General features: G+C 42.7%; 1 protein-coding gene across 1 annotated transcript in view; it reads left to right on the top strand.

Moving 5' to 3' along the window:
* Positions 1 to 27,675, top strand: part of COL4A3 (collagen type IV alpha 3 chain) — a 135,736-nt gene that overhangs the window by 73,782 nt on the left and 34,279 nt on the right. The window contains exons 22-34 of the mRNA XM_084847141.1: positions 6,748 to 6,840; positions 8,907 to 9,002; positions 11,512 to 11,582; positions 13,405 to 13,593; positions 14,807 to 14,975; positions 15,880 to 15,972; positions 17,026 to 17,130; positions 19,389 to 19,486; positions 20,517 to 20,667; positions 22,486 to 22,599; positions 25,083 to 25,250; positions 25,527 to 25,616; positions 27,522 to 27,656. Coding sequence (XP_084703267.1) covers positions 6,748 to 6,840; positions 8,907 to 9,002; positions 11,512 to 11,582; positions 13,405 to 13,593; positions 14,807 to 14,975; positions 15,880 to 15,972; positions 17,026 to 17,130; positions 19,389 to 19,486; positions 20,517 to 20,667; positions 22,486 to 22,599; positions 25,083 to 25,250; positions 25,527 to 25,616; positions 27,522 to 27,656 — 1,572 coding nt within the window. The remainder of the gene's footprint in view (positions 1 to 6,747; positions 6,841 to 8,906; positions 9,003 to 11,511; positions 11,583 to 13,404; positions 13,594 to 14,806; positions 14,976 to 15,879; positions 15,973 to 17,025; positions 17,131 to 19,388; positions 19,487 to 20,516; positions 20,668 to 22,485; positions 22,600 to 25,082; positions 25,251 to 25,526; positions 25,617 to 27,521; positions 27,657 to 27,675) is intronic.

Consider the following 27,675-nt stretch of genomic DNA (forward strand, 5'->3'; position numbering starts at 1 on the left):
AGTATGGAGATATTTTGCAAACAATACCAGTTAGTTTAATACCAGTTCCTAGGCCCACATCCCATATTCATTGAAGCCTTTTCCAATAGCTTTGGAGTGAGAGAGGCCCAATTCAGACTTATCATAGTTCAGCTTAATAAACCAAGATGTAATTGAGCCTTTTCAACATACACGTAGCCACCTTCTTCCTTCCTTCTTCATGCACCTAGAATCATAAAATAGTAGGTTTGGAAGGGGCCTACAAGGCCATCGAGTCCAATCCCCTGCTCAATGCAGGAATCCAAATCAGAGCATCCCTGACAGATGGCGTTCAGCCTCATCTTGAGTGCCTCCAGTGTGGGAGAGCCCACTACCTCCCTAGGTAATTGGTTCCATTGTCATATTGCTCTAACAGTCAGGAAGTTTGTCCTGATGTTCAGCATCTGGTTTCCTGTAATTTGAGCCCATTATTCCATGTCCTCCACTCTGGGATGATCGAGAAGAGATCCTGGCCTTCCTCTCTGTGACAACCTTTAAAGTCCTTGAAGAGCGCTATCATATCTCCCCTCAGTCTTCTCTTCTCAAGGCTAAACATGCCCAGTTCTTTCAGTCTCTCTTCATACAGCTTTGTTTCCAGCCCCCTGATCATCTTTGTTGCCTTCCTCTGAACCCTCTCCAGTTTGTCTGCATCCTTCTTAAAATGTAGTGCCCAGAACTGGACACAGTACTCCAGATGAGGCCTAACCAGTGCTGAGTAGAGGGGAACTAGTACTTCCCAGGATTTGGAAGCTATGCTTCTATTAATGCAGCCCAAAATAGCATTTGCCTTTTTGCAGCCACATCACACTGTTGGCTCATATTCAGCTTGTGATCTACAACAATTCCAAGATCCTTCTCGCTAGTAGTGTTGTTGAGCCAAGTATCCTCCATCTTGTAACTGTGCCTTTGGTTTCTTTTTCCTAGGTGCAGAACTTGACATTTATCCCTATTAAATGTCATTCTGTGGTTTTCTGCCCAGCGCTCCAGTCTATCAAGATCAGTTTGAATTCTGTTTCTGTCTTCCAGGGTATTAGCTATCCCACCAAATTTTGTGTCATCTGCAAATTTGATCAGCATTCCCTGCGCCTCCTCCTCCAAGTCATTAATAAAAATGTTGAAAGGCACTGGGCCCAGGACTGAGCCCTGCGGTATCCCGCTTGTGACCTCTCCCCAGTTTGAGAAGATCCCATTGATAAGCACTCCTTGAGTCCAATTCTGTAGCCAACTGTGGATCCATGTGATGGTTGTTTTATCTGGCCCACTTTGAGCTAGTTTGCTCCTCAGAATATCATGGGGCACTTTGTCGAAAGCTTTGCTGAAGTTGAGGTATATTATGACAACAGAATTCCCACAGTCCGCAAGGGAGGTTACTTGATCAAAAAATGAGATCAGATTCGTCTGGCAGGATTTGTTCTTGACAAATCCATGTTGGCTTTGAGTAATCACGGCATTGTTGTCAAGGTGCTTACAGATGGATTGCTTTATCATCTGCTCCAGAATTTTCCCAGGGATTGATGTAGGGATGTTGGAGAATTCCGCCAGGGACTCCAGTGAGGCTGGATTCTTTAGAATCCGGACCCCCGGAGTCCGTGGCGGAATGGCCTCCTCACCCTGCCACCCCCTGAAATCCATCCCGGAACGGACCTACCTGGTGGCAGATGCAGCGGCGGATGTGGCTCGGGCTCGTCTTCTGGCTGCTGCCGGGCTGCTGCGGCCACAAATGGCAGCTATTGTAGCAGCCGCCATTTGCGTGCCTGCATTAGGCCATGATAGGCTACATAAATACTTACGTAGCCTATCACAGAAAAGAGCAGGGGCACAAATGGCAGCCGCTACGCCATTTGTGCTCCCTCTCCTTGCCGTAATAGGCTACGTAAGTATTTATGTAGCCTATCACGGCAAAAGGCAGGGGTGCAAATGGCATAGCGGCTGCCATTTGCGTCTCTGCCTTTTGCCATGATAGGCTACGTAAATACTTGCCTAGCCTATCATAGCCTAATGCAAGGATGCAAATGGTGGCTGCTATGACGGCTGCCATTTGCAGCCACAGCAGCCCAGCAGTGGCCGGAAGTCCAGCTGCGGCCGGCCCTGGCTGGCAGCTTCGTGGCCTTGCCATGGAGTGGAGCCGGCTGGGGAGGATTCCAGGGGGAGGGACGGATCGCTTCCCCCACCACCACCGTGGATGCCCAGGACCGGAACAAGGTAAGGGATTCGTACATCCCTAGATTGATGTCAGACTGACTGGTCTGTAGTTCCCAGGTTCCTCCTTTTTACCCTTTTTGAAGATAGGGACAACATTAGCCCTGCTCCAGTCATCTGGCACTTCACCCGTCCTCCATGATTTCTCAAAGATAATAGACAGCGGTTCTGAGAGTTCTCCCAGTTCCTTTATTACTCCAGGATGCAGTTCATCTGGCCCTGGAGATTTGAACTCATTCAAAGTAATTAGGTTTTCCTTCACCATATGCCTATCAATCCCAAGCTGCATTCCTGCCCCTTCAGCCTGTACTTCACCTTTGCTGGGGGGGGGGGGGGTCGTAGACCCTCTTTTGGGAGAAGACTGAGCCAAAGTAGGAATTGAGCCTTTTCTTTGTCATCTGTTATCATTTTGCCATTCTTATTTAATAGCTGAACCACCATTCCTTTCCTCTGTCTTTTACTATGCACGTATCTGAAGAAAGCCTCTGTGTTGCTTTTAGCATCCTTCGCTAACCTCAGCTCGTTCTGAGCTTTAGCCTTCCTGACACCATCCCTGCAATTCTGTGCTACCTGCCTGTACTCTTCTTTTGTTGCTTGGCCTTCTTTCCACTTCCTATACAGTATGTGTCCTTTTTTGTTTTCAGGTCATCTCTAAGCTTCTTGTGAAGCCACATTGGCTTCTTTTGTTGTCTTCCACCTTTTCTTCTTGTTGGAATTGTTTGTAATTGTGCCTTGAGAATTTCCTTTTTTAAAAGCTCCCACCCATCTTCGCCTCCTTTTCTCGTTAGAGTCTCTTGCCATGGGACCTTATCATTGTTCTGAGTTTATTAAAATCAGCTTTCCTAAAATTCAGGGTACACATTTGACTACACTTGGCTTTTCCTGCCCTTAGAGCCAAGAACACAAGTATAACATGGTTGCTTCCCCCCAGAGTTCCTATAACTGCTACTTTATCCACTAAGTCATCTCTGTTGGTTAGGATCAAGTCAATAGCCAATCCTCTAGTTCCTTCCTCTACTTTCTGTAGGAGGAAGTTATCCGCCACACAAGTCAGGAATTTCCTGGAGGGGCCATGTTTTGCAGAATTTGTCTCCCAAAAAATATTGGGGAAATTGAAGTCCCCCATTACTACTACATCATGCTTCCTTGAAACATTGGCTATTTGCTTTTCAAAAGTTTCATCCTCGTCTTCTCCTTGATTGGGTGGCTGGTAGTAGACTCCGACCACCAGGTTCCTTTTATTCTTTGCTCCATTTATTTTGATCCAGATGCTCTTGATGGGGCTACCAAGCTCATCCTCCTGTATTTCTGTGCAGAAATATGTATTTTTCACATATAGCGCAACTCCACCTCCCTTTCGGTTCCTCCTGTTCTTTTTGAACAAGTTATATCCTTCAATTGCTGTATTCCAGTCATGAGAGTCATCCCACCAAGTCTCAGTTACACCTATCAAGTCATAATTACCCTCTTGTATCAAGAGTTCATTCGAACTGTGGTGCTGGAGAAGACTGTTACGAGTCCCCTGGACTGCAAGGAGGTCAAATCAGTCAATCCTAAAGGAAATCAACCCTGAGTGCTCATTGGAAGGACAGATACTGAAGCTGAAGCTCAAATATTTTGGCCACCTAATGCAAAGAGAAAACTCTCTGGAAAAGACCCTGATGCTGGGAAAGACTGAAGGCAAAAGGAGAAAGGGACGGCAGAGGATGAGATGGCTAGATAGTATCACCGATGCAATGAATATGAACTTGAGCACACTCCGGGAGAGAGCGCAGGACAGGAAGGCCGGGCGTGCTATGGTCCATGGGGTCACGAAGAGTTGGACATGACTGAATGACTGAACAACAACATCAAGAGTTCAAGTTCGTTCTGTTTGTTTCCCATACTCTGGGCATTATTATATAGACATCAAAGACCATGTGCTTCATAGTCTGGCTTTCTTCCTACATGTTTCTGAAGACTATTAGTGGGTGCTATTAGAGCTATTCTCTCCGTTGCAGTGCATGCGCCTTTGTCCATTGTTACCCCCAACTTTACATCTCCCTTCCCCGTAGGATTCAGTTTAAAGCCCTCCTGATGACGTTCTTCATGCTGTGGCCAAACACATTCTTCCCATCCTTTGTGAGGTGCAACCCATCCCTAGCCAACAGCCCATCTTCCAGGAAGTATAGCCCATGGTCCCAGAATCCAAATCTCTCTCACCAGCACCACCTTCATAGCTAGTCATTCACTCGGAGTATTTTTCTTTCCCTTTCTACCCCTCTTCTAACTACTGGAAGGATGGATGAGAAAACTATCCGGGCCCCAAAGTTCTTGAGTTCCCTTCCCAAAGCTTCAAAGTCTGACATGATTTCTTCGTAGCTCCGCTTGGCGGTATCATTTGTTCCCACATGGATGAGAAGAAAGGGATACCTGTCAGTGGGCTTTATGAGTGCAGGCAACCTTTCAGTTACGTCTCTAATCTGTCCTCATGGGAGACAACATACCTGGTGAGTCCACGGGTCTTTGCAACATACTTGGGTCTCGATCCCACGCAGCAAGGAGTCTCCCACTACTACTACTCTTCTCTTCTTGTTGTTGTAGGCCTGGGTTTCATCACCTCTGCTTGACTGACCTTCATTCTCTTGCTCACTCTCATGCAGGTTCCCCTGTAATTCTTCCTCTGCAGGCTGTCCTCCAGTCTCATCCTCAAATACCTGGAATTGGTTCCACAGCTCCACTGCTTCCACTGGTGCAGAGTGGCGTCTAGTTCTTCTTCTCCTGACTGTCACCCTTTACCAAGGAGTATCCTCTACTGCATTTTTCCTCTCCTCAGCATTTTCTACTTCTGCCTCAGCTTGCTGTTGCTCTTCAAGCTTCTGATCTTCACTTTGCTGCTGTAGTTCCACCATTCTGTCCAAGAACTCTTTGTGTTCTGTTATTCCCTGGAGGGTCGACAGTCACCACTCCAGTCCTCTTACTTTTTCTTCCAGCAGCGTGATCAACTTGCACTTGTTGCAGGTGTAGGCCATGTTGTTCTCAGGGAAGAAAACAAAATTGCACACACCTTGCAGGTCACCACCACTGGAGAATCTTGTCCTTCCATAGCCTCTTTTCCCTTTTTGTGTCTAGCTTTCTGATTGTTCTAGACTAGCCTGTGCCTGCTCCTCTACTCACTAGAGGTTAAAAGCAGAGTCCCACTGTTGTGGAAGTGTGTGTTACAAGAAAAATAATTTAAAAAAATGTTAGGGGCCTCCCCCTTGATCTCCCCTGCCAAACGCCCCTGGCCAATTCCTATTTGCTTCCCCTGTTCACTAGCTCTGGTCGCTCGCTTTCTGGGAGCTTGCTTGCTTCTGTAGTCCCTGGACCAGCTTCCCCTCTTCTGCTCAGCTGGGAGGCGGGAAACAGATTGAAGCTTCCTGCCCATAGCTGCTGGGAGTACTCAGGCCACATACCCCCAATTCAGTTGGAGCTCTCAGGAGCACCTCGTGAGCTCACAGCCACTCAGGAGGAAAAAGGACAGCCCCGTGGGCTTCCTGCAGCCCACTTACCTCTTTGCCTCTGTCTCTTTTGTCTCCTTTGTCTCTTCTACCACTGCAACTCCCCTGGCCAACTCCTGTTTGCTCCCCCTGTTCGCTCACTCTGGTCGCTCGCTCTCTGGGAACTTGCTTGCTTCTGTAGTCCCTGGACCGGCTGAAGCAGCTTTCTCTGCTCTGCTCAGCTGGGAGGCGGGAAACACCTGAATGCAATGTAGAAGTCTCCAATTAATCATACATTTCTGTTTAGTCCAAAGTGGGAAACTATGCTTACCAACTTGGGAACAAACCAGAATCTTAACCCTCAACCTCTGTGTCTCTCGTCTTTGCTCACCTTTTCCCCAACCCTGTTCAGCTTTCTCTTCTAACCCTGTTACTCCCCCCCTCCTCTTTCCCCTGCTCAAGCAAACTCATGCATGGTGTTTCTTTCTCTGTTTTAGGGATTTTACCCCTGTCAGTTTTTTTCTTCTTTTTAAAAAATGTACTTATGCACACCTCAGGAATCCAGTAAGCATAAAAAGACTGCTTCTTGTGCATGGGTACTGCCAAGCATCGGACTATGTAAGCATCAGCGCTCTCCCCTGCAGATTGGAAATACAATATATGATTGAAAACAAACAGTTCTATGTGCTAATAGTGGCATGAAAAATATAATGGTAACGACCAGCCATTTCCTTGGTTTTACTTGCTGTAAAATATGATCTGCACTGATGAATATATAAATAATTAAATATGATCATTCGTTATCCAAAAACAGTTTGTAGGTTGACCAATAAATGCCACAGTTATCTGACATTCCCCATTGACTTCCAAAAACATTAAGATTCACTAGTAAGTCTTTTTTATATTTGCAGTAACATACATATAGCTTGGAATTGGTTTCTGTCTTTCTTCCATATTGTTAATGTTCTTACAGTATATGGATCCAGCTTCATCCTGAGGTCCTAAAAATACTATTATTACATTTGTAGGCAAGATATGAAACTAAATTTTTGTCCATCTCACTCCTAAACAGGTCCAATAACTTTTGAAAGAGGCCTACTAGGAGCACCTGGAACCCCAGGATCCATGGGACCTCCAGGCCTTTCAGGAGCTAGTGGAGCAAAAGGTCAGTTATTCTGCTTGCAAATATATTTCTATCCTTTATAAATCAAGTACAGCAAGGCAGTGAACAAAAATGTTAACTATAGACCAAGCTGCTAAAAATTGGACTTGGTCAAGACAACTTAAGCATAGAATGTACTCAGTTCTTTTTTATCAGACTAAAATCAATTGGATCTGATTCTGCTTTCACTCTGAGCCCATACCAATGACTAATTTGCCCCAAGAGTAGCTTAGCTGCATGTATCATCCTTCCTAGTGATAATGAGCACTCTTTCAGCACCAGAGTGATGTGATCACGCTGGCGGCTGCCTTTAATCAGGCAATGTGTGTAGTAGCATGTATGGTAATCAATGTGCTGTAGTAGTCAGAGTAGAGGTCCCCAATGCAGCACCTGCAGGTGCCTTTATACCTGCAGTCACCTCCAATGGCACCCACAAAAGTTTTGAATTTTTAAAAAAATTTCCCTGTCTTACTTATTTTATTTTATTTTATTTTATTTATTTTCAATATTTATATACTGCTCCACATCAAAAGATTTTGGAGTGGTGAACAACAAACATAAAAGCATAAAACACCATGTTAAAAGAATTAAAACATTTTAAAGGAAACAAATTCTGAATTTAATAAACCGCAGCTGGTCACTCAAGGAAGGCCTCTCGAAATAACAATGTTATTTAATAATATATATACATGAATTTGTATATATCCATAGCAGTTTCTCAAATTCCCAGATGTGCCCACGGGTCCAAAAAGCTTGGGGACCCCTGGTTTAGGAGTTAAACAACCCAGAGTTAACAACAACCCATGGGTGATCATTGGGTTAACTCTGGGTTGTTTAGCTCCTAAATAACCCAGTTACATGTTCAGATGTAATGACAACAACAACCCAGGAATGGGTCATTCTTGGGTTGTTTAAAAGCGGGGGTGATGAATATGCAGGAGGCAGTGCACTCACTTGCTTCCACTCAAGAACAACCCCAGGAACTGTTGTTACATGTGAACTGGGTCAGTGTTTCATGCCAGATGAAACAAGACACAGTTAAGGGAAAGCAAAAGTAAAAGCTTCCATATTCTTTCTCCCAACTGCTTGGGAGGAGGAGAAGGGAGTGGGGAGCCTGCAAGCCCAAGGCTCATTACAGTTCAGCCCTGGTTGTGCACATCACACTAAACCTTGGTTTGCCATAAGTGAGTGTGGCCACTGTCAGACATCTTTTTCCCTCTCCCATAATACTAGAACCCGGGGTCATCCCATGAAGCTGATTGGTGGCAGATTCAGGACAGTTAAAGGAAGTACTTCTTCACACAGTGCATAGTTGTTGTTGTTCAGTCGTTAAGTCATGTCTGACTCTTCGTGACCCCATGGACCATAGCACTCCAGGCCTTCCTGTCCTCCGCTCTCTCCTGGAGTGTGCTACCACAAGAGGTAGTGATGGCCATCAATTTGGATGGCTTGAAAGGGAGGTTAGACAAATTCCTGGAGGAGAAGGCTATCAATGGCTACTAGTCCTGGTGGCTATATGCTACCTCCAGTATCAGGGGCAGTATGCCTATGTACACCAGTTACTGGGGAACATGGGCAGGATGGTTGCACTCATGTCCTACTTGTGGGTTTCCCATGGGCAGCTGGTTGGCCACTGTGTGAACAGAAAGCTGGACTAGATGGACCCTTGGTCTGATCCAGCATGGCTCTTCTTATGCTCTTATGCTGTGAGAATGAAGTGACGGACCCAAGGGTGCCACCCTGATTTCTTGAAGAAATGGTGGATTAAAATCTGATACAGAGACAGATAGACAGACGGATGAACCGTATGGGCTCTCTGTTTCTCATTGTTGACAAGATAACACTAATAACCTTTGACAGAGAAAGATCATGAAAAAAAATACCGCGCTCTCTGTTATTGGAAGCTACCATGTTGTTGTACCATGCCAGAAGAGGATTAGATGCACCCACATGATTTCACGTCCTCATCCTTGCTAATAAATATATAAGCTTGCCCAAGGCACTTGTGCTTTTCACATAGGCATAATTTGCCAATGTAGCCTTTAACAGATGCATAATTTTTATTGCAGGTGAAGAAGCAGAGCCATGTAACCAGTGTACCTATATTACAGGAGCACCTGGCACTCCTGGTGTTCCCGGGGCAGAGGGTCCACGAGGAATTAAAGGTAAAAGATGGTGCAATATTACTAAAATATACCAGAGTTTGAGGATGGGGGTGGGAGAGGATAAAAATCTTCAACCAAGAGTATAATCCAGTTTATAGAATATTTTATCCACAGCCATTCGGTATATAATCTACTTTATATTTATATTCTTTAATAAAGAGGATGGTTTACAGAATTATTAGAATAAATATCTGACTTACAGCCCAAACTTAGAATCTGCTGCCCTGTATTAGGCTTAAAGGTCCAAGAATTGTGCAAAGACATGGCTGGTGTCAGCATTATGGTGCAAGAACCCATCGCCAGCACAACTACATATTGGCTCTGTATAACAAAAGCCTGACTTAAGAACACCTGTGGGCACTGGCAGGAGTGAAGAGGAACAAAGATGCTTCTTGCCCCTTTATGTGACTTCTTATGGGCATTTGGGTCCTTTCAGGACTCAAGAGACCTTTTTCCTGCTTCAGGTGAGCATAAGAGGCTGCTGGGAGAGTTTGATGAGCATACATCTGTCAGCAGCTATTAGCTGTGAGAGCTAAATGCAACCTCCAGGTTCAGAGAGGAAATATCTGTATACCAGTTGCTGGGAGACAAAGCATGGGGCAGATTTGTTGATTTCGCATTCTGCTTATGTGTTGCTCAGGATCATCTGCTTGGTCAATGCTTGGAAATAGGGTGATGGACTAGACAGGCCAAGGGTCTAATATAGACAAGCTCTTCTTATGTTCAAACACTTACGTTACATGTGTGAGAGTGAAATTGTTGATCAGGGTGGACAAGAAGGTAGATCGGGTTCTAATATGGTAGATTGCCATATGATTTGCTGTAGATCAGCAAGGATTTCTGACTTCCAATTGTTTAACAAAAGCAACAACAAAATGACCCCACTTACCTTATTATACTGCTGAAATGAAGCTTGGAGAGCGGGATAAGCAGAAGTGGAGGTTTGTGTTAAAGGACTATGAGCTCAGTCTGGTTCTGGTACTTAAAACAAATTCCAGGGCTCAGAATTCTTTAATTGTAAGGGTGCAAGAAAGAAAAAAGTCCTACAACTCCCAGCATGCCCCAACCATGCTGGGAATTGTGTGTGGGGGGGGGGGCGGTTCTGTCTAAGCCTGCATAGGATTGCACCCTAAGTGTATGTCGTTTGCACCAGATTCCATTTAATGGATCTCAGGATTCTAGTAAGGAACAAAGTAGGTCCTGCAAGCCTGATGTCTGCCCACCCCTGCTATAATTGATCAGTTTAATAATACTATGTATTAATAGCAAACTCAGTTCTCTGACTGTGGATACTTATATAGCCTAAACAACTTATGTAGCCAAAACCATCCATGCACAAGAGTGAGGTATCAGCAGGCTTGGAGATACCCCAAGCTTCGCAGAAGTACTAAAAAAAATTAAGAAAAATCCTAAGGGGGACTCATTGAGCATAGGCACAAACTATTGGAGGGGAGACTGGGTTGGTGATGGAATGGAGTGTCCTGGAGGAGCGCATGGCTGGCTGCAGCCTTGAATTAGGAGCACTCCACACTGCAACATTTTGTTGCGAGCTTCACTTTATTCTATTCATCATCATCTCATTCCCCTTAGGTTATTCTTGTTTAATATCTCATCAGTAACCCTTGCTTAAGCGTGTACAACTGGCCCACCTCTGCAATTGCCCCAAGGATCAGACTTGTTGCCTTTCAACCTAAGCACATTTAAATAGGACTGAGTTTTAATTAGACTTGGTGATATTTATTTTCACCTATGTGCATTTAGGACTGAGGGGCTAAGTATAAACAACTTTTAATGCAATGCTCGTGAACATGAAATCCCACCTTCATTTTTAACACAGAGAAAGGTGAAAGTACATCCACTCATTCAAGCACTATGTACTGGTCCCAAAGAGGAGCAAGGCAGCAAGGAGAGCTGCAGTCCTAGTGAGCATCTTGCTAAATCAGACTGAAGCCTTTTGTGCCTTGACATCCAGAGCCCCATCTCAGACTCCACCCTTTTCTTGCAAAGTAGAAGGCCTTAAAGGGAGGCCTAGAACTCCTTCATCTCTCAAGGTCACTGCTGGACTCCAGGGTCATAACACACTACTCACTTTTGCCCCTCTGCATCTTCCCACCCTACCCCTTACCCATGGAAAAATAAATAAGAAATTACACTTGAAAAAGATGATATACTCTTGAAGAAAATCACAGAAGTACTGGCGTGTATAAAGAATTTACATGATACCAAAATATAATAAATTAAAGAAGCAGATGTAGAATTTTCCAAGCATGCATGAAATGTCCAAGGACATTTTAATGAAGAGAGTGTGCTTTTTATATTCCTAGGAAGTTAGACAAGAGGGCATGTGTTAATATCCTTGTGTTCAACTTGTGTTCAACTGTGTTCAACCTTTAATTTTCTTGCTTTCAATATCCATCTGTTTAAACTGCATAAACTGTACTAGTATTTGCCCAGATTCTTTAGCCTGTTTCCCTCTTATTTCTTCTAAATCATAGCATTTCCATTACAGGTGTGGAAGGAATATTTGGCCCTAAAGGATCCCAAGGATCCCCTGGGCAGCAGGGACCTGCTGGAGTTCAAGTAAGCCTTATGTTAAATTGCTTTTGTAGGTAGCTTTAGTGCATTTGCATTTTTAAGCAATAGGCTTTTCTGTGTTGGAAAGGCAGAGCTTTGGTTATCTTGGCCTTTGCGGGTGTTGGTCATAAAAAGGCATCAGTCTATTGACAGATGGACCTCCATGAATTATGAAGATGTACTCTCTTTATATAGCCACCCCATAACACAAATTCTCTGGGACGTTCACAAACCAAATACATTAACATACAGTATAAAACAATACAAACTATTGAAACTAAAACACAATTAACATATGGATTAAAAACTGGTAGCCTGGATTATAAATTACAAATTATTTAAAAGGTCTGGGGAAAGAAAAGGATTACATCTGATGCCAAAAAGACCCCAAAGATGGTGCCAGGCGGTTGCATTCTCGTCTGGAGGACGAGCCCATGGGGCTCAGAGCAGCAGGGCAAGTGGGATGTTGCAGTACCTAGGAGAGCTCTTAGCAAGCCATTTGCTCCAGTAAGGTCTGAGACCAGACTGAAGGCTTTTATGCATCAGTCGAAGCCCCTTCTTAGACTCCACCCCTTCCTACAAAGTGGAAAGCCTTAACGGGACAGGCCTCTGGACTGGAGCCTAGCACTCCTCCGTCTCTCCAGGAACCCACTGCCAGCACTGGCACATCAGCTCCGTGGATTGTGAAGCTCTTGGAGATGGATATGCTGGCCCAGCACTGGAGCTTGGCTTGGGGCTGCAGTTGTTGGTCCAGGCTTGAGAGTTTGGGGTTGAGAATCTCTGGCATATCAGGATTGGGGGTCTCTGGTTCTACAGTGGTGATAAGACCCGGTGCCTCCTCTCTTGGCACCACTGGTTCCTCAGACACTGAGTCCATGGCCAGGGCACTGCTAGTCTCTGGTGTCATGACATCGGCAAATCTCTTTGAGAAGGCTGTTCTATATTGTTGTTGTTGTTGTTGTTTATTACATTTCTATACTGCCCAATAGCCAGAGCTCTCTGGGCAGTTTACAAAGATTAAAAACAGTAAAAAATACCATATACAGAGATTAAAAACCATTTACATAAAAAACACATGAACAGACAATATACACAAAAGAAACATATATGTAAAACAACTTCAAACAAACAATCTCAAAAACAATCATAGCCATAAGACATTTCAGGATCAATTAAACACATATCATACACTGTCAAATGCCTGGGAGAAGAGAAAGGTCTTAACCTGGCGCTGGAAAGATAACAATGTTAACGCCAGGCAGGCCTTGTCAGGGAGACAATTCCATAATTTGGGGGCCACCACTGATAAGGGCCTCTTCCTTGGGCCCACCTCCCTATAATGGAGGTGCCACTGCTGAAAAGGCCCTCTCCTTAGTGGTTACTTGCCTCACTTCATTTGGCAGGAGCACTCAGAGCAGAGTTTTTGAAGAAGGTCTTAAGGTTCAGGTAGGTATGTATGGGAAAAGACATTCTTCCAGGCAAACTGGACCCAAGCCATTTAGGTTTTTAAAGGTTAAAAACGCACTTTAAGTTTGGTCCAGAAATGGACTGGAAGTCAGTGCAGCTGACAACGCACAGGTGTAATGTTAAAAAAGCTCTGTCCCAGTGAATAATTTTGTGGCCCTATCCTGAACCAACTGCAGTTTTTAAAGGCAGACCCACATACACACATTGCAATAGCCCAAATGGGAGATTACCAGAGCACGGGTAACTGCTGACAATGGGAGAACCCACTTTGCACTTGGAGAGAATTATTTTGCCAGAACACAGCCTTCATGTATAGTTTTACTGTACCTAACATAGACTTTATGCATAACATGTGATCTAGGGACTTGAAGGTCTTCCAGGAAACCAAGGCCTTAAAGGATCAAAAGGTATACCAGCGTATGTGGATCCAGAAGGTCCAAAGGGTGACAAAGGAGAACCAGGACTCAGAGGAAGCTCAGGAGAAAAGGGGTTGGATGGGTTACCCGGGAAAGCTGGATTGGAAGGCTTAAAGGGTTCTGTAGGAGCACAGGTTTGTATATGCTACTTTCACTACTAGTTATACCTTGCACAAACATATTAATTTTTCTTTTTCTTTGAATCCATTGAAAAATACATTAATGTATCTTGATATATTTACCTTATCTGTGCACATACACTAATTTATTTGTTCTGTGCCATAACCCTATTATGACATCTGAAAAATGTAGTATGGTGCGTGTGCAGCCTATAGGCAGAACAGATATATAATTGTCAGTAATAACTTTTTTCTATTTAATATAGATTTTGTTATAGAACTGAAGATGTAATGTATTTTAAACCCCGAGCTAGTAATTTGTTATGATCAAAGTGAAATTAACATGTTATTTATTTGTGCATTAAGTGCCACTCTTGAATCACAGCAGTGGGTGATATAAGTGGCAAGTGTTAACCGCATCAGGCTTCAGAATATTTATGGTAGCAGTGCACATACAGAAGAGTTCTGCTGGTTCAGGGCTCCTGGAGATTTCCTCACTTCCTTTCTGTCTTAGCTGTGAGCATAAACATTAAGTAGAATCACTGTCCCACAGTGCCATATAACAATATATTGGCTTCTACTGCAATTTTTTAAAAGCTTAAGTAAAGAGGCAATGAAACATACCTGCAACAAGATCTGAAGCACATTTTTCAGAAGTTAGTTCTATGAAGTTCAATAGGAATTCATAAGGGTGCACATTTGAAGGGTGCACTTGGAGCACAGCAGATTTTTGTAAAGACAAGAATAGAATATAGATGTCTTTTATATCCTGTTTCACTGTTCTTGTTCATCAGGAGCAGAGTGTAAAATTCATACTTCAATCAATTAGTTTTTTCAGGTTTCCACATAACACATTGGCCACATTCACCTGGCACTTATTCACTTATTGTGAATGAGCCAGTGTGCTCTTCCATGGTGCTCATTAGCTCCCACTGCAAATGGGAGCAGCTAAACAAACCATGGACCTTCTGTCCGTGGTTTATTTATTGTGATGTGTGATCTGGAAACTCTGGCTCCTGTCTCTCCAGACAAGTCAGAGACATGAGCCATGAACAAACCAGAGTTGCTGGTTCACACATCACCATAAACAAACCACAGACAGGAGGATCACAGTTTGTTTAGCCTCTCCTGCTTGCCATTGTGTTAACTGGTGAAACAGACTAAAATGGGCTACTACTCTGGAATTCAAGCATAGTTTACTAATCAACATTTTCTAAATTATTCCTAGGGATCTGATGGTCCAAAGGGAGACAGAGGTGCACCAGGATCAGTTGGTATCCCAGGTCTTTCCGGAGAGGTAGGGCTATCTGGACCACCAGGATATGGGCCACAAGGAATAGAAGGTTCTAAAGGATCTCTGGGAAACCCTGGTTTGCCTGGATTGCTTGGAGTAGCTGGTCAGTAGAACCTCATTTTATCATCATTATCATTATTGAGAGAAGTATTTCACTGTGATGTCTGTGGTAGATTGAAAACCAGAAAGTTGTGGTAAACTCAATGCTATTGTATAATAAGGATAACATAATATAACTGTATTGAACAATACAAAAGCTCAATATTGTCTCTTGTTTTTGAAATTTTGATTTGACACTATTTATGTATTACATTAACATAATATCTTTCTTCCAGCATGGAACTCAAGTTATTTGAGGGCCAAGCAGCTACATCTTTTTTTTTTTTTCATTTTTACTGTAGAGTAGCCACAGGGGCCGCAGTCTGGGTCTTAAAAGCCACCCTACGACACACACACACACACACACGCACATGGCCTGATCCAGCCCTTTCTAGAGTAAAAATGAAAAAAGATTCATTTTTACTTGGGGTTGGGAGAGAAAAAGCTGCATTCATCCGTGTAGAGTAATATAAGTGAAATAATGTTACGTCCTCCCTGGACTGCTAATGGCATCCAAGTTTACTCATGACTTCGTAGATGTTAGTGAGTGACTTAGTAGATGTTAGTGAGCTCCTTTCATGGCCTGAGAAGGAAAGGCCCAGGAATCATAACTCCTGGTAAATTTTCAGAATGCACTGCAGCTGTGGTTTTGACATCTGTGATTTGTATCAGCCTACTTGTTCACTGATTCATGCAGCTGGGTAGTCATCTGACGGATGACCTGAAGAATGAATTTAAATAATTGGATATCTCCATGTGATCCTTGATCACTTCACCTGTATTGGAGCTATCAGACTGGTATTTTCAAGATGTGTAATGCTGAAGAACCTCATTGTTCATGCTGACTTTAAAAATTCATAGAATTGGCATATTCTAGGGTTTTTTTTAAATTTGTTATAACTTTAAAGGCCCCAAAGGTGAATTTGGTAAAGTAAATGCAATTCCTGGACCACCTGGACTTCGAGGACTAGATGGGAGACCTGGACTACAAGGAGTAAGAGGTAAGAGCTACTTCTTCAAGCAGAACTGCTGTAAAACTAAGCATATCTAAAGTTCTGCATGAAAAGAAAAGGCTGCAACCTGCCATGGTCAAGTCAACCAAGCAGCAACCACTGTCCAAAGAAGTAACCCAAAGAAGAATTTGAAAGAATGAAATAGAAGTGGGGTCAAGCAAAGTCCTTTCAGTAAGGAGTAAATGTGCTCTAATTTAAGAACATAGGAAGCTGCTTATACTGAATCAGACCATTGTTACATCCATCCCAGTACTGTCAACACTGAGTGTGTGGCATATGCCCTGGTTCAGAGATTCTCTCAAACTATACTGTCAGTATGTTGGCAACTACAGATCACCTGTCTGCTGTGTATACAGTCTCATTTCCACAAGTACAGAGTTTACACAGATGGTTTAGTCAGCTAGTGAGAGAGAGAGAGAGAGCGCAACAGCATTTTTGGCACTATTCCTGTATAACATGTAACTCACTTCTCAGCTAGAGCCATTCAGAGTGAGGGTACTTCCAGACGAGACTTTTATGATGCCATCATCCAGGGGGCCCAGATGACTTCTTCTGCTTGTATTCCTCCAGTTTTTTCCCAGCACTTCTTCCATCTTTTCCCTTAACACAGAAAATCTGTTAAGGAAGAAATGACAGAACAGCTGCACATTACCTTCTGATTGACAGCGCTATAGGTCCCCATACTGAGAACCAGTGTGGTGTAGTGGTTAGAGTGTTGGACTGAGACTTGGGAGACCCAGGTTCTAGTCCTCACTTGGTCATGAAGCTCACTGGGTGACATTGGGCCAGTCACTGACTCTCAGCCTAACCTACCTCACAGGGTTGTTGTGAGGATAAAATGGAGAGGAGGATCATACATGCCACCTTGGCCTCAAATAAACAACGCACCCTGAGATATCCCTGAAGGAAAACCAGGAAAATGCTATTGTGTTTGTAGTGAGGTCCTTTTCACCCCTGGGTTTGAGGGGATCTAGGTTCTTGTTCTGAAGAAAGCAGTGCTGTCATCTGATAGCTGCCAGAACTACTTGCATTCTCTGATAGGTAGTGTTGGATCCAGAGGGCAGCGTGGTGACCCAGGCTTCCCAGGACCAGAAGGTGACCCAGGCTTAACAGAGATTGGATTTCCTGGCTATCCTGGTCTGAAAGGTAACATATTTATTTTATTTGAAGGGGAAATGAGTAATAAATCAGAACAACAAAACAAGTGGAAATTTGAGAAATAGACATATATGAAAACCTAGAGATCTTCAGACCAAAAATCCCAGTTAGAGCTGCATTGTTGCATACATGTAGTTGTATCTTCATGAAAGCACTTGAGTGGCATCTTCTTTCAAAAAGGAGGGCTGCTAGTATTTGGCTTTCAAAGTAAAGTGCATGCAAAGTGACAGGACACCATACTTTTGGAGAGGACCCATTCATTTCAACATTGTGATGCCACAAGTATATGCTCCATGGATGGTATATTCCATTGCTTTGTTGTAGAAATGAAATGAACATCTATGTTTCTTTTATATATATTTTCTGTTACTGTTACTTGATATATTTCCCCTCTGACAATGAAAATGATAATTTTATTTAATTTGCACTGAAGATTTAGCATACTATAATAGTTGCATTTATATCAAGGAACAATGGGTTAAATCCAGAGTTACATCAGTGGACATCTGCTTGTACAATGGGACTTTCCCACTCCCTTCTCCCCACTTCCTGCACCCTGTGAAAAGCCACACCTGATGGTTGGGGGGCCCTTTTGAATAGTGAGGAATGTGGTTTGGGGTTGCAGCCCTATTTTCAGTGATTGCCCCCTTCCATTGGAGCCCTCAGTGCCTCATCTCATACCATTCTGCAATGTCTTCTCAGAAGTGCAGGGAGCAGCTGTGGGGAGAAGGAGGCAAGAAAACTCTGACTCCAGCCTAGTGTCACATTTCAGCCAACTGCTATGTTGATTAAGGGCACACTTCTTTGCATGTTCAGACAGAAAAAGTCCTACAATTTCCAACATTCCTCAGCCAGCATACCTGGCTGAGGAATGATGAAAGTTGTAGGACTTTTTTTTCTGTCTAAACATGAATAGGACTGTGCCTTAAAGTACTCTCTGTAGACATACTTAAATATTCCTGAACTTCCCAGTATGGAAACAGTCCTCCAATATCTCCTCCTTCAGTAGAATAAGCTTACCCTTAAAATGATCTAATATTTTCTTTCACCCAAATCTTATTTATTGTGCATGTGTAATTAGATGATGATACAATAATAACAATATTTTCTTTTCACTTTTACATTTCCTTTTTTTTTTTTTTTTTAGTGTTTAGCCCATCCTCACCTTTTATATCTTAAACTCTTTGGCTGCAATCAAATGCACACTTACCAAGGAATAAGATCCATAGAACAGAGTGGAACTTATTTCTGAGTAAACATGCATAGTATTGAACCATAAGTTGCTATCTTCTGGATCATGTTTATAGACCTCCATCTCATAATTATCATATTCACCTGAAATTCCATTGCTGTTATCTAGATTGGTGCCAAACTATGAAAACAAAAACTCTAGTAAACATTTCAAAATGTTTTCTGTATATAGGTGTCATTTACTGTGTAATATTTGCTTAGGAACAAGGCTGTAGGAATATGATACACAATCAGGGTCATCTGGTCATGTGTTAAAGCTAGGTCAGGGTCCAAAAGATCACTAAGCAATATAGTCAAGCCATATTCTAGGAACATACTATATATGTAATATTCCAATACTAACTGAACAGGACATGAAATACTGAAAAGTTGAAAGCCTAGTCCAAGATACAAATCCAGAAAGCAGTCAGTGGGTGAAGGTAATGGACTGTTGGCCAGAAGCAATAGAAGGTATGGACATTTAAAGCATATGGTGATCCAGGCTGGAGCTGAAAGCTAGGCAAAGAGTAGATGTTGCAATGATCTGACACTGTTGACCACCTTGGAGGGGTCTCAGTTTCAAGACAGAAAGGTGGAACCTAAATGTTTTAAATAAATAATGCATGGAGGCTGGTGGGATCCATGCAGGAATTGGTAGCAGTGCAGGAAACTTGTATAGAGAATGCTGTGGGACTAGGGAGATCTGAAAGGAAGGCAAAGCCATGGTAAAGGCACTACCGTCCAGCTACAGATTGCATGCCTGGTCATGGAATGTCACAGCAGGAGGTTTGGTTGTGGCCACGATTCCCCTCAAAGCTAGTAATAAAGGGTGAAGGGCACTGCATAGCCTCAATCCTATGACAGATTCCCACAACTGAATGTTCCTCACCACATTTTTTGTCAGTTCATAAAACGTAGCAAGCAAGAACAACATCATAACCTCAGAAAGTACATATTCACTTGGCACAAGTCAGCGAAGTCTTATCACTTGATGTTGGGTTTCTTTTTCTTTGTAGGAGATACTGGACTTCAAGGATCTAAAGGACTGCCAGGTTGTCCAGGAAAATTAGGAGAACCAGGCTTACCTGGGAAACCTGGGATTCCAGGACAAAAGGTTGGTTCAACAACCAATTCCTATGAGTACATCAAGTCTACTAATTAGCAAAAGTTTTAATGAACCCAAAACAGACAGGGCCATACATATTTAGGCAATGTCTTTACAAACACACTTCATTTTGGTTTAATCCAGCTCTGTCCTGCCAATGAACTTCGTGCATTTTCTCAACACATTTCCTTCCTGCCTCTGCAATCATAAACCCAGATTTTTAAAATGTTAGTAAACATTTAATGTGCACATTTATGCCCAGGCACCCATGCCCATTCCTTTGCATTTTATGTAGCATGCTGAAAAGGTTGTGTGTGGCGGGGGAGGCTTGAGATAGTACTGAGAAGCAGCTGGTTTCAGGGGTAATGAAATAACCACATTTGTGTATCATAGCAAAGTACAAACACACAGCCCAATCCTGTGCATCTTGACTTGGAAGTAAGCTCCATTGACTTCAGTGAGTTTTGAACCCTGGTAAATTTGCTCAGAATTGCATCCAAAATCTTTAAGCTGTTCAGGTGAATGACATAAAACAGAGATATTTCAATAAGTACAAGGAATACAACATACCTGTCAATACATTTCAAAAGAATATCTTCCTCAGGGGCACTGCAGGAATCATAAGTGCAAAATACAATCAGTATAAGAACAACTTCATCCTGTAAAATATAGCACCATTAAAATATAACAAAAGTACTAAATTAATCAAAAGAATAATAAACATAATGCAACCCATAACTATCTAAATGGTAATATCAATACAACCTATCAATACGACATGTACCAAGGGGTTTCCCATCACAGCGTGTGTGTGTGTGTGTAAATATATCCATGAAGTCCCCAGAATAATAACTGCTATAAGGAGTACTTGACTAATGCAGGAACATACATAGATCAAATCCTTAACTCCAATCCCACAGCATTATTAGTGATTGGATAGGAAAAGGCTAAAAGGATATAAGGAAAAGGGAAAGGGAAATTGCCTGTTTTTCCTCAACATTTCAGATTTTACTCACATTTTTCTTCCTCTGTGATTTAGGGTGAACCAGGCCCAGTTTTTCCTGGACAACAAGGTAGACTAGGTCCACAAGGAGAAGAAGGTATGTCAGGTGAGAAGGGTGAAAGAGGATTCCCAGGACTTCGAGGACTTCCAGGTCGACAAGGTTGTGATGGTGCTGATGGCCCAAGAGGTAGAGCTTCCCAATGTCGATTCCATGGAATAGGAACATATCTAGGCTCTTAAAAAAATCCAAAACCCACAGTTAGGTGATACCTTTATTAGGAGCAACCAAAATGCCATGAAAGATTGTGCAAACTCATTGCATTTTGAGTAAAGTGGCTGCCTCTGGTGCATATTTACTTTTAAAAAATCATTTGTTCTTCAGTGGTGGTTTCACTAATTAAATAAATGTATATCCCTCCTTTACATCATATTTGTGTAACATTGAGTTTGTGCAGCCTGAGGATGTGGACAGAATTCATGGAAGAAGGAGGTCAATTGTCTGTGTAAGTCAATCTCTGCCCTTCCTTGCTGTTTAAGGCAGCCAGAGAAGATCTGGCCACATGAGCTGAATATGCGAGAGAGACAGCGAGAGAGAGAGAGATTGAGAGAGAGAGAGAGAGAGAGAGAGAGAGAGAGAGGATGTGACTGCACAGAGTTTAAATAAAACTGTGTTGAGAAGGCAAAACAGCATGGGAGGGCAAATTGGGAAGAGAATCAGAACAGAAGCAGTGTGGTGCTTTTTTGCCTTCCTTCCTCTTCACGGCCAGGTATGGGCCCACAACAGTGGTAGGTGCTGGCCTGGAGATTGGATGGTTGGACCTAGAAACCCAAAGATTGAAACCATAGGACAAACAGAACCCAAAGAATTAGGGTCAGTCCCGGAGGTCTAGCATCCTAGCAACCATCCAGCCAATAAAAAGGATAGATAGGCAAAGGAAAATAAGTTTAAATCTCTGCCCTGATTGAAGGGAGTGTATGGGAGAAAAAAGAAAATGTATTAGGAGTGTGTTAAACTGCTTTTCCTCTGAATGGAGGCTTTTGTGCCACTGTGTTATTTGAGAGTATCAGCAAGCATTTGTATAGGAGGGATCTGGTAGACTCCCACCTGATATAATCCAGCTCTTTTGGACTTCAACTCTCATTAGACCCAGTCAGCATGGTCAATAGTCAGGAATGCTGGAGTTGTCATCCAAAACATATGGAGGGCATGAGTCTGGGGAAGACTGCAGTAGACATTGTTTACCTGGACTCTCAAAAGGAGAGTAGGAATAAATGGACTGTCCTCACAATGGATCTGTATTGGGACCGGTGCTTTTTAACTTGTTCATAAATGATTTGGAGTTAGGGTGTGAGTAGTGATGTGGCCAGGTGTGTGGATGACACCAAATTATTTAGGGTGGTTAAAACCAAAAGGGATCAGAAAGAGCTCCAGAAGACTCTCTCCAAACTATGGGAATGGCCATTAAAATGACAAACGTGGTCCTATGTAAGGCAGTGTAAAGTGATGCACTTTGGGGCTATCTATGGCTACTAGTCATGGCTATATATTACCTCCAATATTGGAAGACCGTATTCCTCTGAATACCTGTTGCTAGGGTTCATGAGTAGGAGGGTGCTATTGCATTCATGTTCTGCTGTGGGGTTCCCATAGGCATCTGTTTGGGCACTGTGTGAACAGAATCCAAGACTTGATAAGCCTCTGGTCTGATCCAGCAGGGCTTTTCTTACTTCCTTATATTTATGGCTTTGGCCAGTGAGAGGGTTTTATCAGTAACAGTAGGTTTTACATTCATATTTCAATCCTCTGTGATCTAAATGTGCAAATTGTGTGCATGAGTGGGGTATGTGTTCTGGTGTGTGTGTGTGTGTGTGTGTGAGAAAGAGAAAGAGACAGAGAGAGACAGAGACAGAGAGACTGGAGCTGTGAAGTTCCAGTTGTAAAAAAAAGAAAAGAAAAAAGGTCATGATTTTAAATATGTTTAATGTAATAAATACTGTCTTTTAGGAGAAACTGGCTCCCCTGGAGTGCCAGGAGAAAAAGGTGTTCCAGGAAAAATAGGTGATTGTCTTAATGGCTTACCAGGGCTACGAGGTCCATGTGGAGCAATGGGCCCACAAGGTAAGTTCTGTACAAAATTACCGACACATATGCAGTATATAAAAATCATGGTAACCAAGATACATAGGAAACATTGTGGTCAGATAACCTGACATGTTCAGATGTGCGAGGCATAAAAAAAACCCAGTATGTCCTGCAACTTTGGATGATGCAGTTATGCCATGCAAAGACTTGCACCAATCCAGTGTGGATAGGAGCAGGACAAGTTAATGTTATCACTATGAGTAATCCCATCCATGTTGACATAGTAAAAAACACAGTATTTGGACTAGTACAGAACTGACCACAAAATATGAACGTGGGCTGTATTTCCACCAGCGATTTACTCCAACCTGACTGTGCAGTGAGGTCTCTGTGTTTCCATGACATTGTGGCCATTCAGCATCAGCACCACATTTTAATGGAGAAAAAACGCTTCTTCTGAGACTGGTTATAGTCTGACTTTTCCAGCTTACCACAGCTCCATTACTGACCTGTTTCCACAATCGCACTGGGTCCAGTATCATAGTCCTGCCCCTGGGGCGTGTAGTCCAGCCTTTGTGGGTGTGTTGCTCTGACCTCAGTGACCCAACCCTTTCCCTCCCTGTTTTCCAGAAGTTTCATCGCTGTTTTGGAGCAGGATGCCGAGGAACCAACTTTTAAAACGTCATTGACAATAAGCAGCAGAACACAGCCCATGAGGGTGTTTTCTCCCATTGTGCTGAATGAGGCTTGCCCTCTGAATGACCACAGAAATAATAGAGAAGCCCCTCAATTGACACAGCACATATCAAAGCCCTCAGTTCCTTAAATGCGATTAACCGTGATCTCAAGGCTCTGGTCCATTGCCTTAGGATGTGACTCATTCACAGCTTCCATATAGAGATCCTGTGCATTAAAATGGGGGTCTGGTTTTGGTCCCTTTCCCACAACAAACCCATTAGTGTCTCCTCAAAAGTAACTCCCATTGCGGTCACCGAAGCTTGCCTTTGAATACCCTCATCAGAACTTACAGAATTCCCCCTCAATTGAAATGGCACACTTTAAAGCCCATTTCCTTAAGTGCAATTAAGCTACCAAACAGGATCTTGAGGCTCCAATGAATTGCCTTAGGAAGAAAGTACTTCACAGCTTCGTTATAGAGATCCTGTGGGTTACAATGGGGCTGGTTTTCATCTTTGTGTTTACTACTCTCTTTCCCACAACAAACCCATTAGTGTCTCCTCAGAAGTAACTCCCATTGTGGTCAATGAGGTCCTCTCAGTTAAAATGGGGGCTGGTTTCTCTCTTTGTGTGCTCCCCATCCCTCTCCCAGCACAAGCATATGTGTGTCTACTCAGAAGTAACTCCCATTGTGTTCAATGAGGCTTGCTCCTGAAATGCAGGTGCATCTGGACTTTTAGGGGAAAGGAGAAAGGGGGGAGAGGGGGGGAAGTATCTCTTCACAGCAGAACTGATTCCTTTTTTAAAAATCCAGTACTCCTCAATTAGCTTCTTCTCCCATTGTCCTGGAAACATGGCTGAGAAGGTGGGAACACTGATAAGGTAATCAGACCCAACCCAAACTCCACTCAGACTCCAACCAGCCATCAAGAAAATAATTTTATTAGAGCCCAGTGGAAACAGTACAGAGCCCCAGGCTACAGCAACGTTAAGCCAGGTCTTTAAGAGCTGTGGAAATAGGAAGAGGAGAAGATGCGATTGGGGAAACTTCACAACAAAGTTGCAAACAAAATAAAAGCAATAGCGTGGAAACACACCCCTGGTTACCCTCGAAGAATGAATACTAAGGGCACAATACTATGTATGTTTAGACAGAAAAAAGGTTACAACTCTCAGCATGCTGGCTAGGGCATGCTAGGAGTTGTAGGGCTTTTTCCTGCCTAAACGTGCATAGGATTGCGCACTAAGTCTAACAAGTAAACTCAAAGAGCGCCCACACACACACACAAGGCACAGCTGGATAAACAAATGGCAGTGCTATTCCTCATAATGAGGATGCAGTACACTGACAAAATGAAACACTGGGACAGGCCCCTATACACCCAAATCTCTTCTTTTCTCTGCTTTCTTTAAAACTGATATTTTATCTTAAAAGGTTTTTTAAGAAAATGATCCATAAAAATAAAACAGAAGTGCAAAATATTTCATTTAAATCTTATATCTGCTTTTTGAAAGTGTCCTCAAAGGGATTTTGTCCAAATTGCATTCAAGTTGGTCCCTTTTTCTATGCCACGTCTGAAAGGTATTCCTGTTGTGTTTTGTTTAAAATTAAGCAATAGGCTCAACCTACATTTTGCTATACTAACTGGTTGCCCCTGTATGTGCATGGCTTTTAGAAGTGCTGGTGCAATCCTTATAAAAGTTGTCCACAAACTTTAAGCAGGGCTTCATGTTATTTATTATTAATTACATCTTCCAGACCTCAGAACCACAACCTTTTTTTGCGGGGCAGGGGGCAGATTTTTCATTGAATGTTCATTACAATGTGTCTGTTACCTTAGGAGACAGAGGAGTATTAGGAGCCAAAGGAGATCCAGGTATTCCAGGATTAGATATTCCAGGGTTCCCAGGACAATTTGGGCCGCCTGGATTACCTGGCCTTCAAGGAGATGAAGGATTGCATGGCATCAGGGGACAACCTGGCAGGCCTGGAGTACCAGGTATACCAGGTAAATCCTCCCTGAATTAAAAAAAAAATGAATTGACCACACTATTGATACTAGTTGTTTGCCATTTTGCTCTTCATACATTTTATAGATACAGCCAGTATGATTCAATTAAGGCAATGGCATGATATTAAGCCTACATGCAAAGTGTGGCGAAATGTGGGAGGGGTCCCATTTTTAAATTACGGTTAGGTGTGAGATCCTGCACAGGTAGTGGGGAGTGCAGAACCTTTGAGTGTCTAGATCATGCAGTGGGTTTTTTTTGTTCACTTCCCATAGGTACAAGAGGAGAACTTGGCTTGATAGGCATTGTAGGTGTTCCTGGATTGCCTGGTGTCTTTGGAAATCCAGGTATCCCTGGAAGGAGGGGTAAGTTATACAAAACTTATCTGTGCTAGGATGAGAGAATCAGGGATGTTTGAGCTCATCAACATTCTCCAGACTTCACTTGAAAGTTCAGTTTGGCTTGCTCCCAGTTTTGTTTATGAGCTGTTTTTCAGTTCGTATCTGTGTGCATTTTTCAGGAGTGTGCACTTCACCCGTTGACTAAAGTGTGAAAATGTGTGCTGTTGTTTTTTTCAATGTGCATTTCAAAGTGCACATTAAAGATATGCTTTGTTTGAACGAGACTGCAAGTTCAGGAAACGCATTCAAGTTTGGAGTTGTGAATGGGGTACGTTCAGATAATTTGTGAACTGAAACAAAATTCTTGTACCTTCTTAATCTATGCATTATTTATACAATCTGGGGTTAAATTACTGTGTAGATGGACTGAGTTCACATGTTCTGATCCTCAAAATGCAAGGCAGACCACTCCGTGGAGAATTAAGAGGTTTGTGTTGCTTCTTTTTAATGTTATGATTCTATTTATCAAATACCTTGTATCATTCTTTAGTGAGAAGCACTCTGAGCAACTTACATTATGTGGCAATTTTTTAGGCTTTCTTTTGAAGTGGTAAACTATGGACCCATATTATTTAATAACAGAGCCTGTAGGCCTGTCAGGTTATGATGGTCAATGGGATTGACAGAAGTGGAACAATGGTTTATTTTTCACAGGAGCTTGAGTCTCCATGGTCTTGCTTCAGCCCTTTTCCATTGATTTATTTTAATGTAGTTTGTACTTTTATATTGTAGTTTTAAGCTTTTACATGTATATTGTATTGTATTGTGTATTTTATGGTTTTAATTGTTGTGAACTGCCCAGAGAGCTTCGGCTGTTGGGCGGTATAGAAATGTAATAAATAAATAAAAATATGCAGAAATATCAGTGAAGTCTGCCAGTGGACTGTCCCTTGACTTGTATTGGCCTATAGGTTTAAACCTAAACCAGTTTCAAACCAGCTTAATGGTCATGGCTTTTCTCAAGAAATTCTAGGTATTGAGGTCGTGATAGTTTGGAATATGCCATTAATAGAACCGCAGTTCCCATCATTCCTTGCATGAAAACCAGGCCTACATAGTAGCTTTTGTTGTTGTTCAGTCATTCAGTCGTGTCCGACTCTTCGTGACCCCATGGACCATAACACGCCAGGACTTCCTGTCCTGCGCTCTCTCCCGGAGTGTGCTCAAGTTCATATTCATTGCATCGGTGATGCTATCTAGCCATCTCATCCTCTGCCGTCCCCTTCTCCTTTTGCCTTCAGTCTTTCCCAGCATCAGGGTCTTTTCCAGAGAGTTTGGGCTGCATTTGGTTTGCCTGCTCCCCTGCTTGGTGGCTTTCCCTTGTGGCCTTCTAAGCTTATGGGGGCACTCAGTATGGGCCCTCCCCTATGCCCTAGCAAACAGAGAAGAAGCACAGAACCTGCACCCCAGTAGGCTAATTGGCTTACCAGTGGATTATGGTCACATGTCTTTGGGATATGGCTTATTTTTGGCTGCTAGTTGAGGATGCTGGAATAATATAGCACAAAGAGCTGGAATAATGTGATTTCTGGATAGGACCATTTGACCAATATATGTATTCCAGCATCTTGTGGGTCTTTCTGGATAAAATGTTTGGGAGCTAAAGTGATAAATGGCACATTAGCTGCAAATATGGAAGAGGGGCAGCACATGTTTTATTAATTAAATATCTGCCTCTTCGGTGTCATGCCATTTACCCTTCCAGTTATAGAAGAGGAGCAAGTCAGTGTTCTTCCAGAGTTGGATGTAAAAAAGAGAGTGCTTCAGTTCCAGATAATTTTTTAAAAAGCAAATAAAGGTAATCATAGGACACTGCTTTGCTAGCTTATAGTAAATATTTCTTCGTTCTGTTCTGTTTTTAATTTGTAGGTTCTCCTGGCTTTCCAGGATCAAAAGGAAGAAAGGGATCTTCAGGGGAAAAAGGAGAGCCGGGTGATAAAGGTCCTCCTGGAACATCAGAATCCAAAGTGAGTTTTGGAGATAAAGGAGACAGAGGAGCTATAGGTATGTAGCAGTTACTACT

The sequence above is a fragment of the Heloderma suspectum genome, chromosome 3 (assembly GCF_057233095.1).
Source record: "Heloderma suspectum isolate Gila_16-S chromosome 3, 16-S_ref, whole genome shotgun sequence".
Classification (NCBI taxonomy): Eukaryota; Metazoa; Chordata; class Lepidosauria; order Squamata; family Helodermatidae; genus Heloderma; species Heloderma suspectum.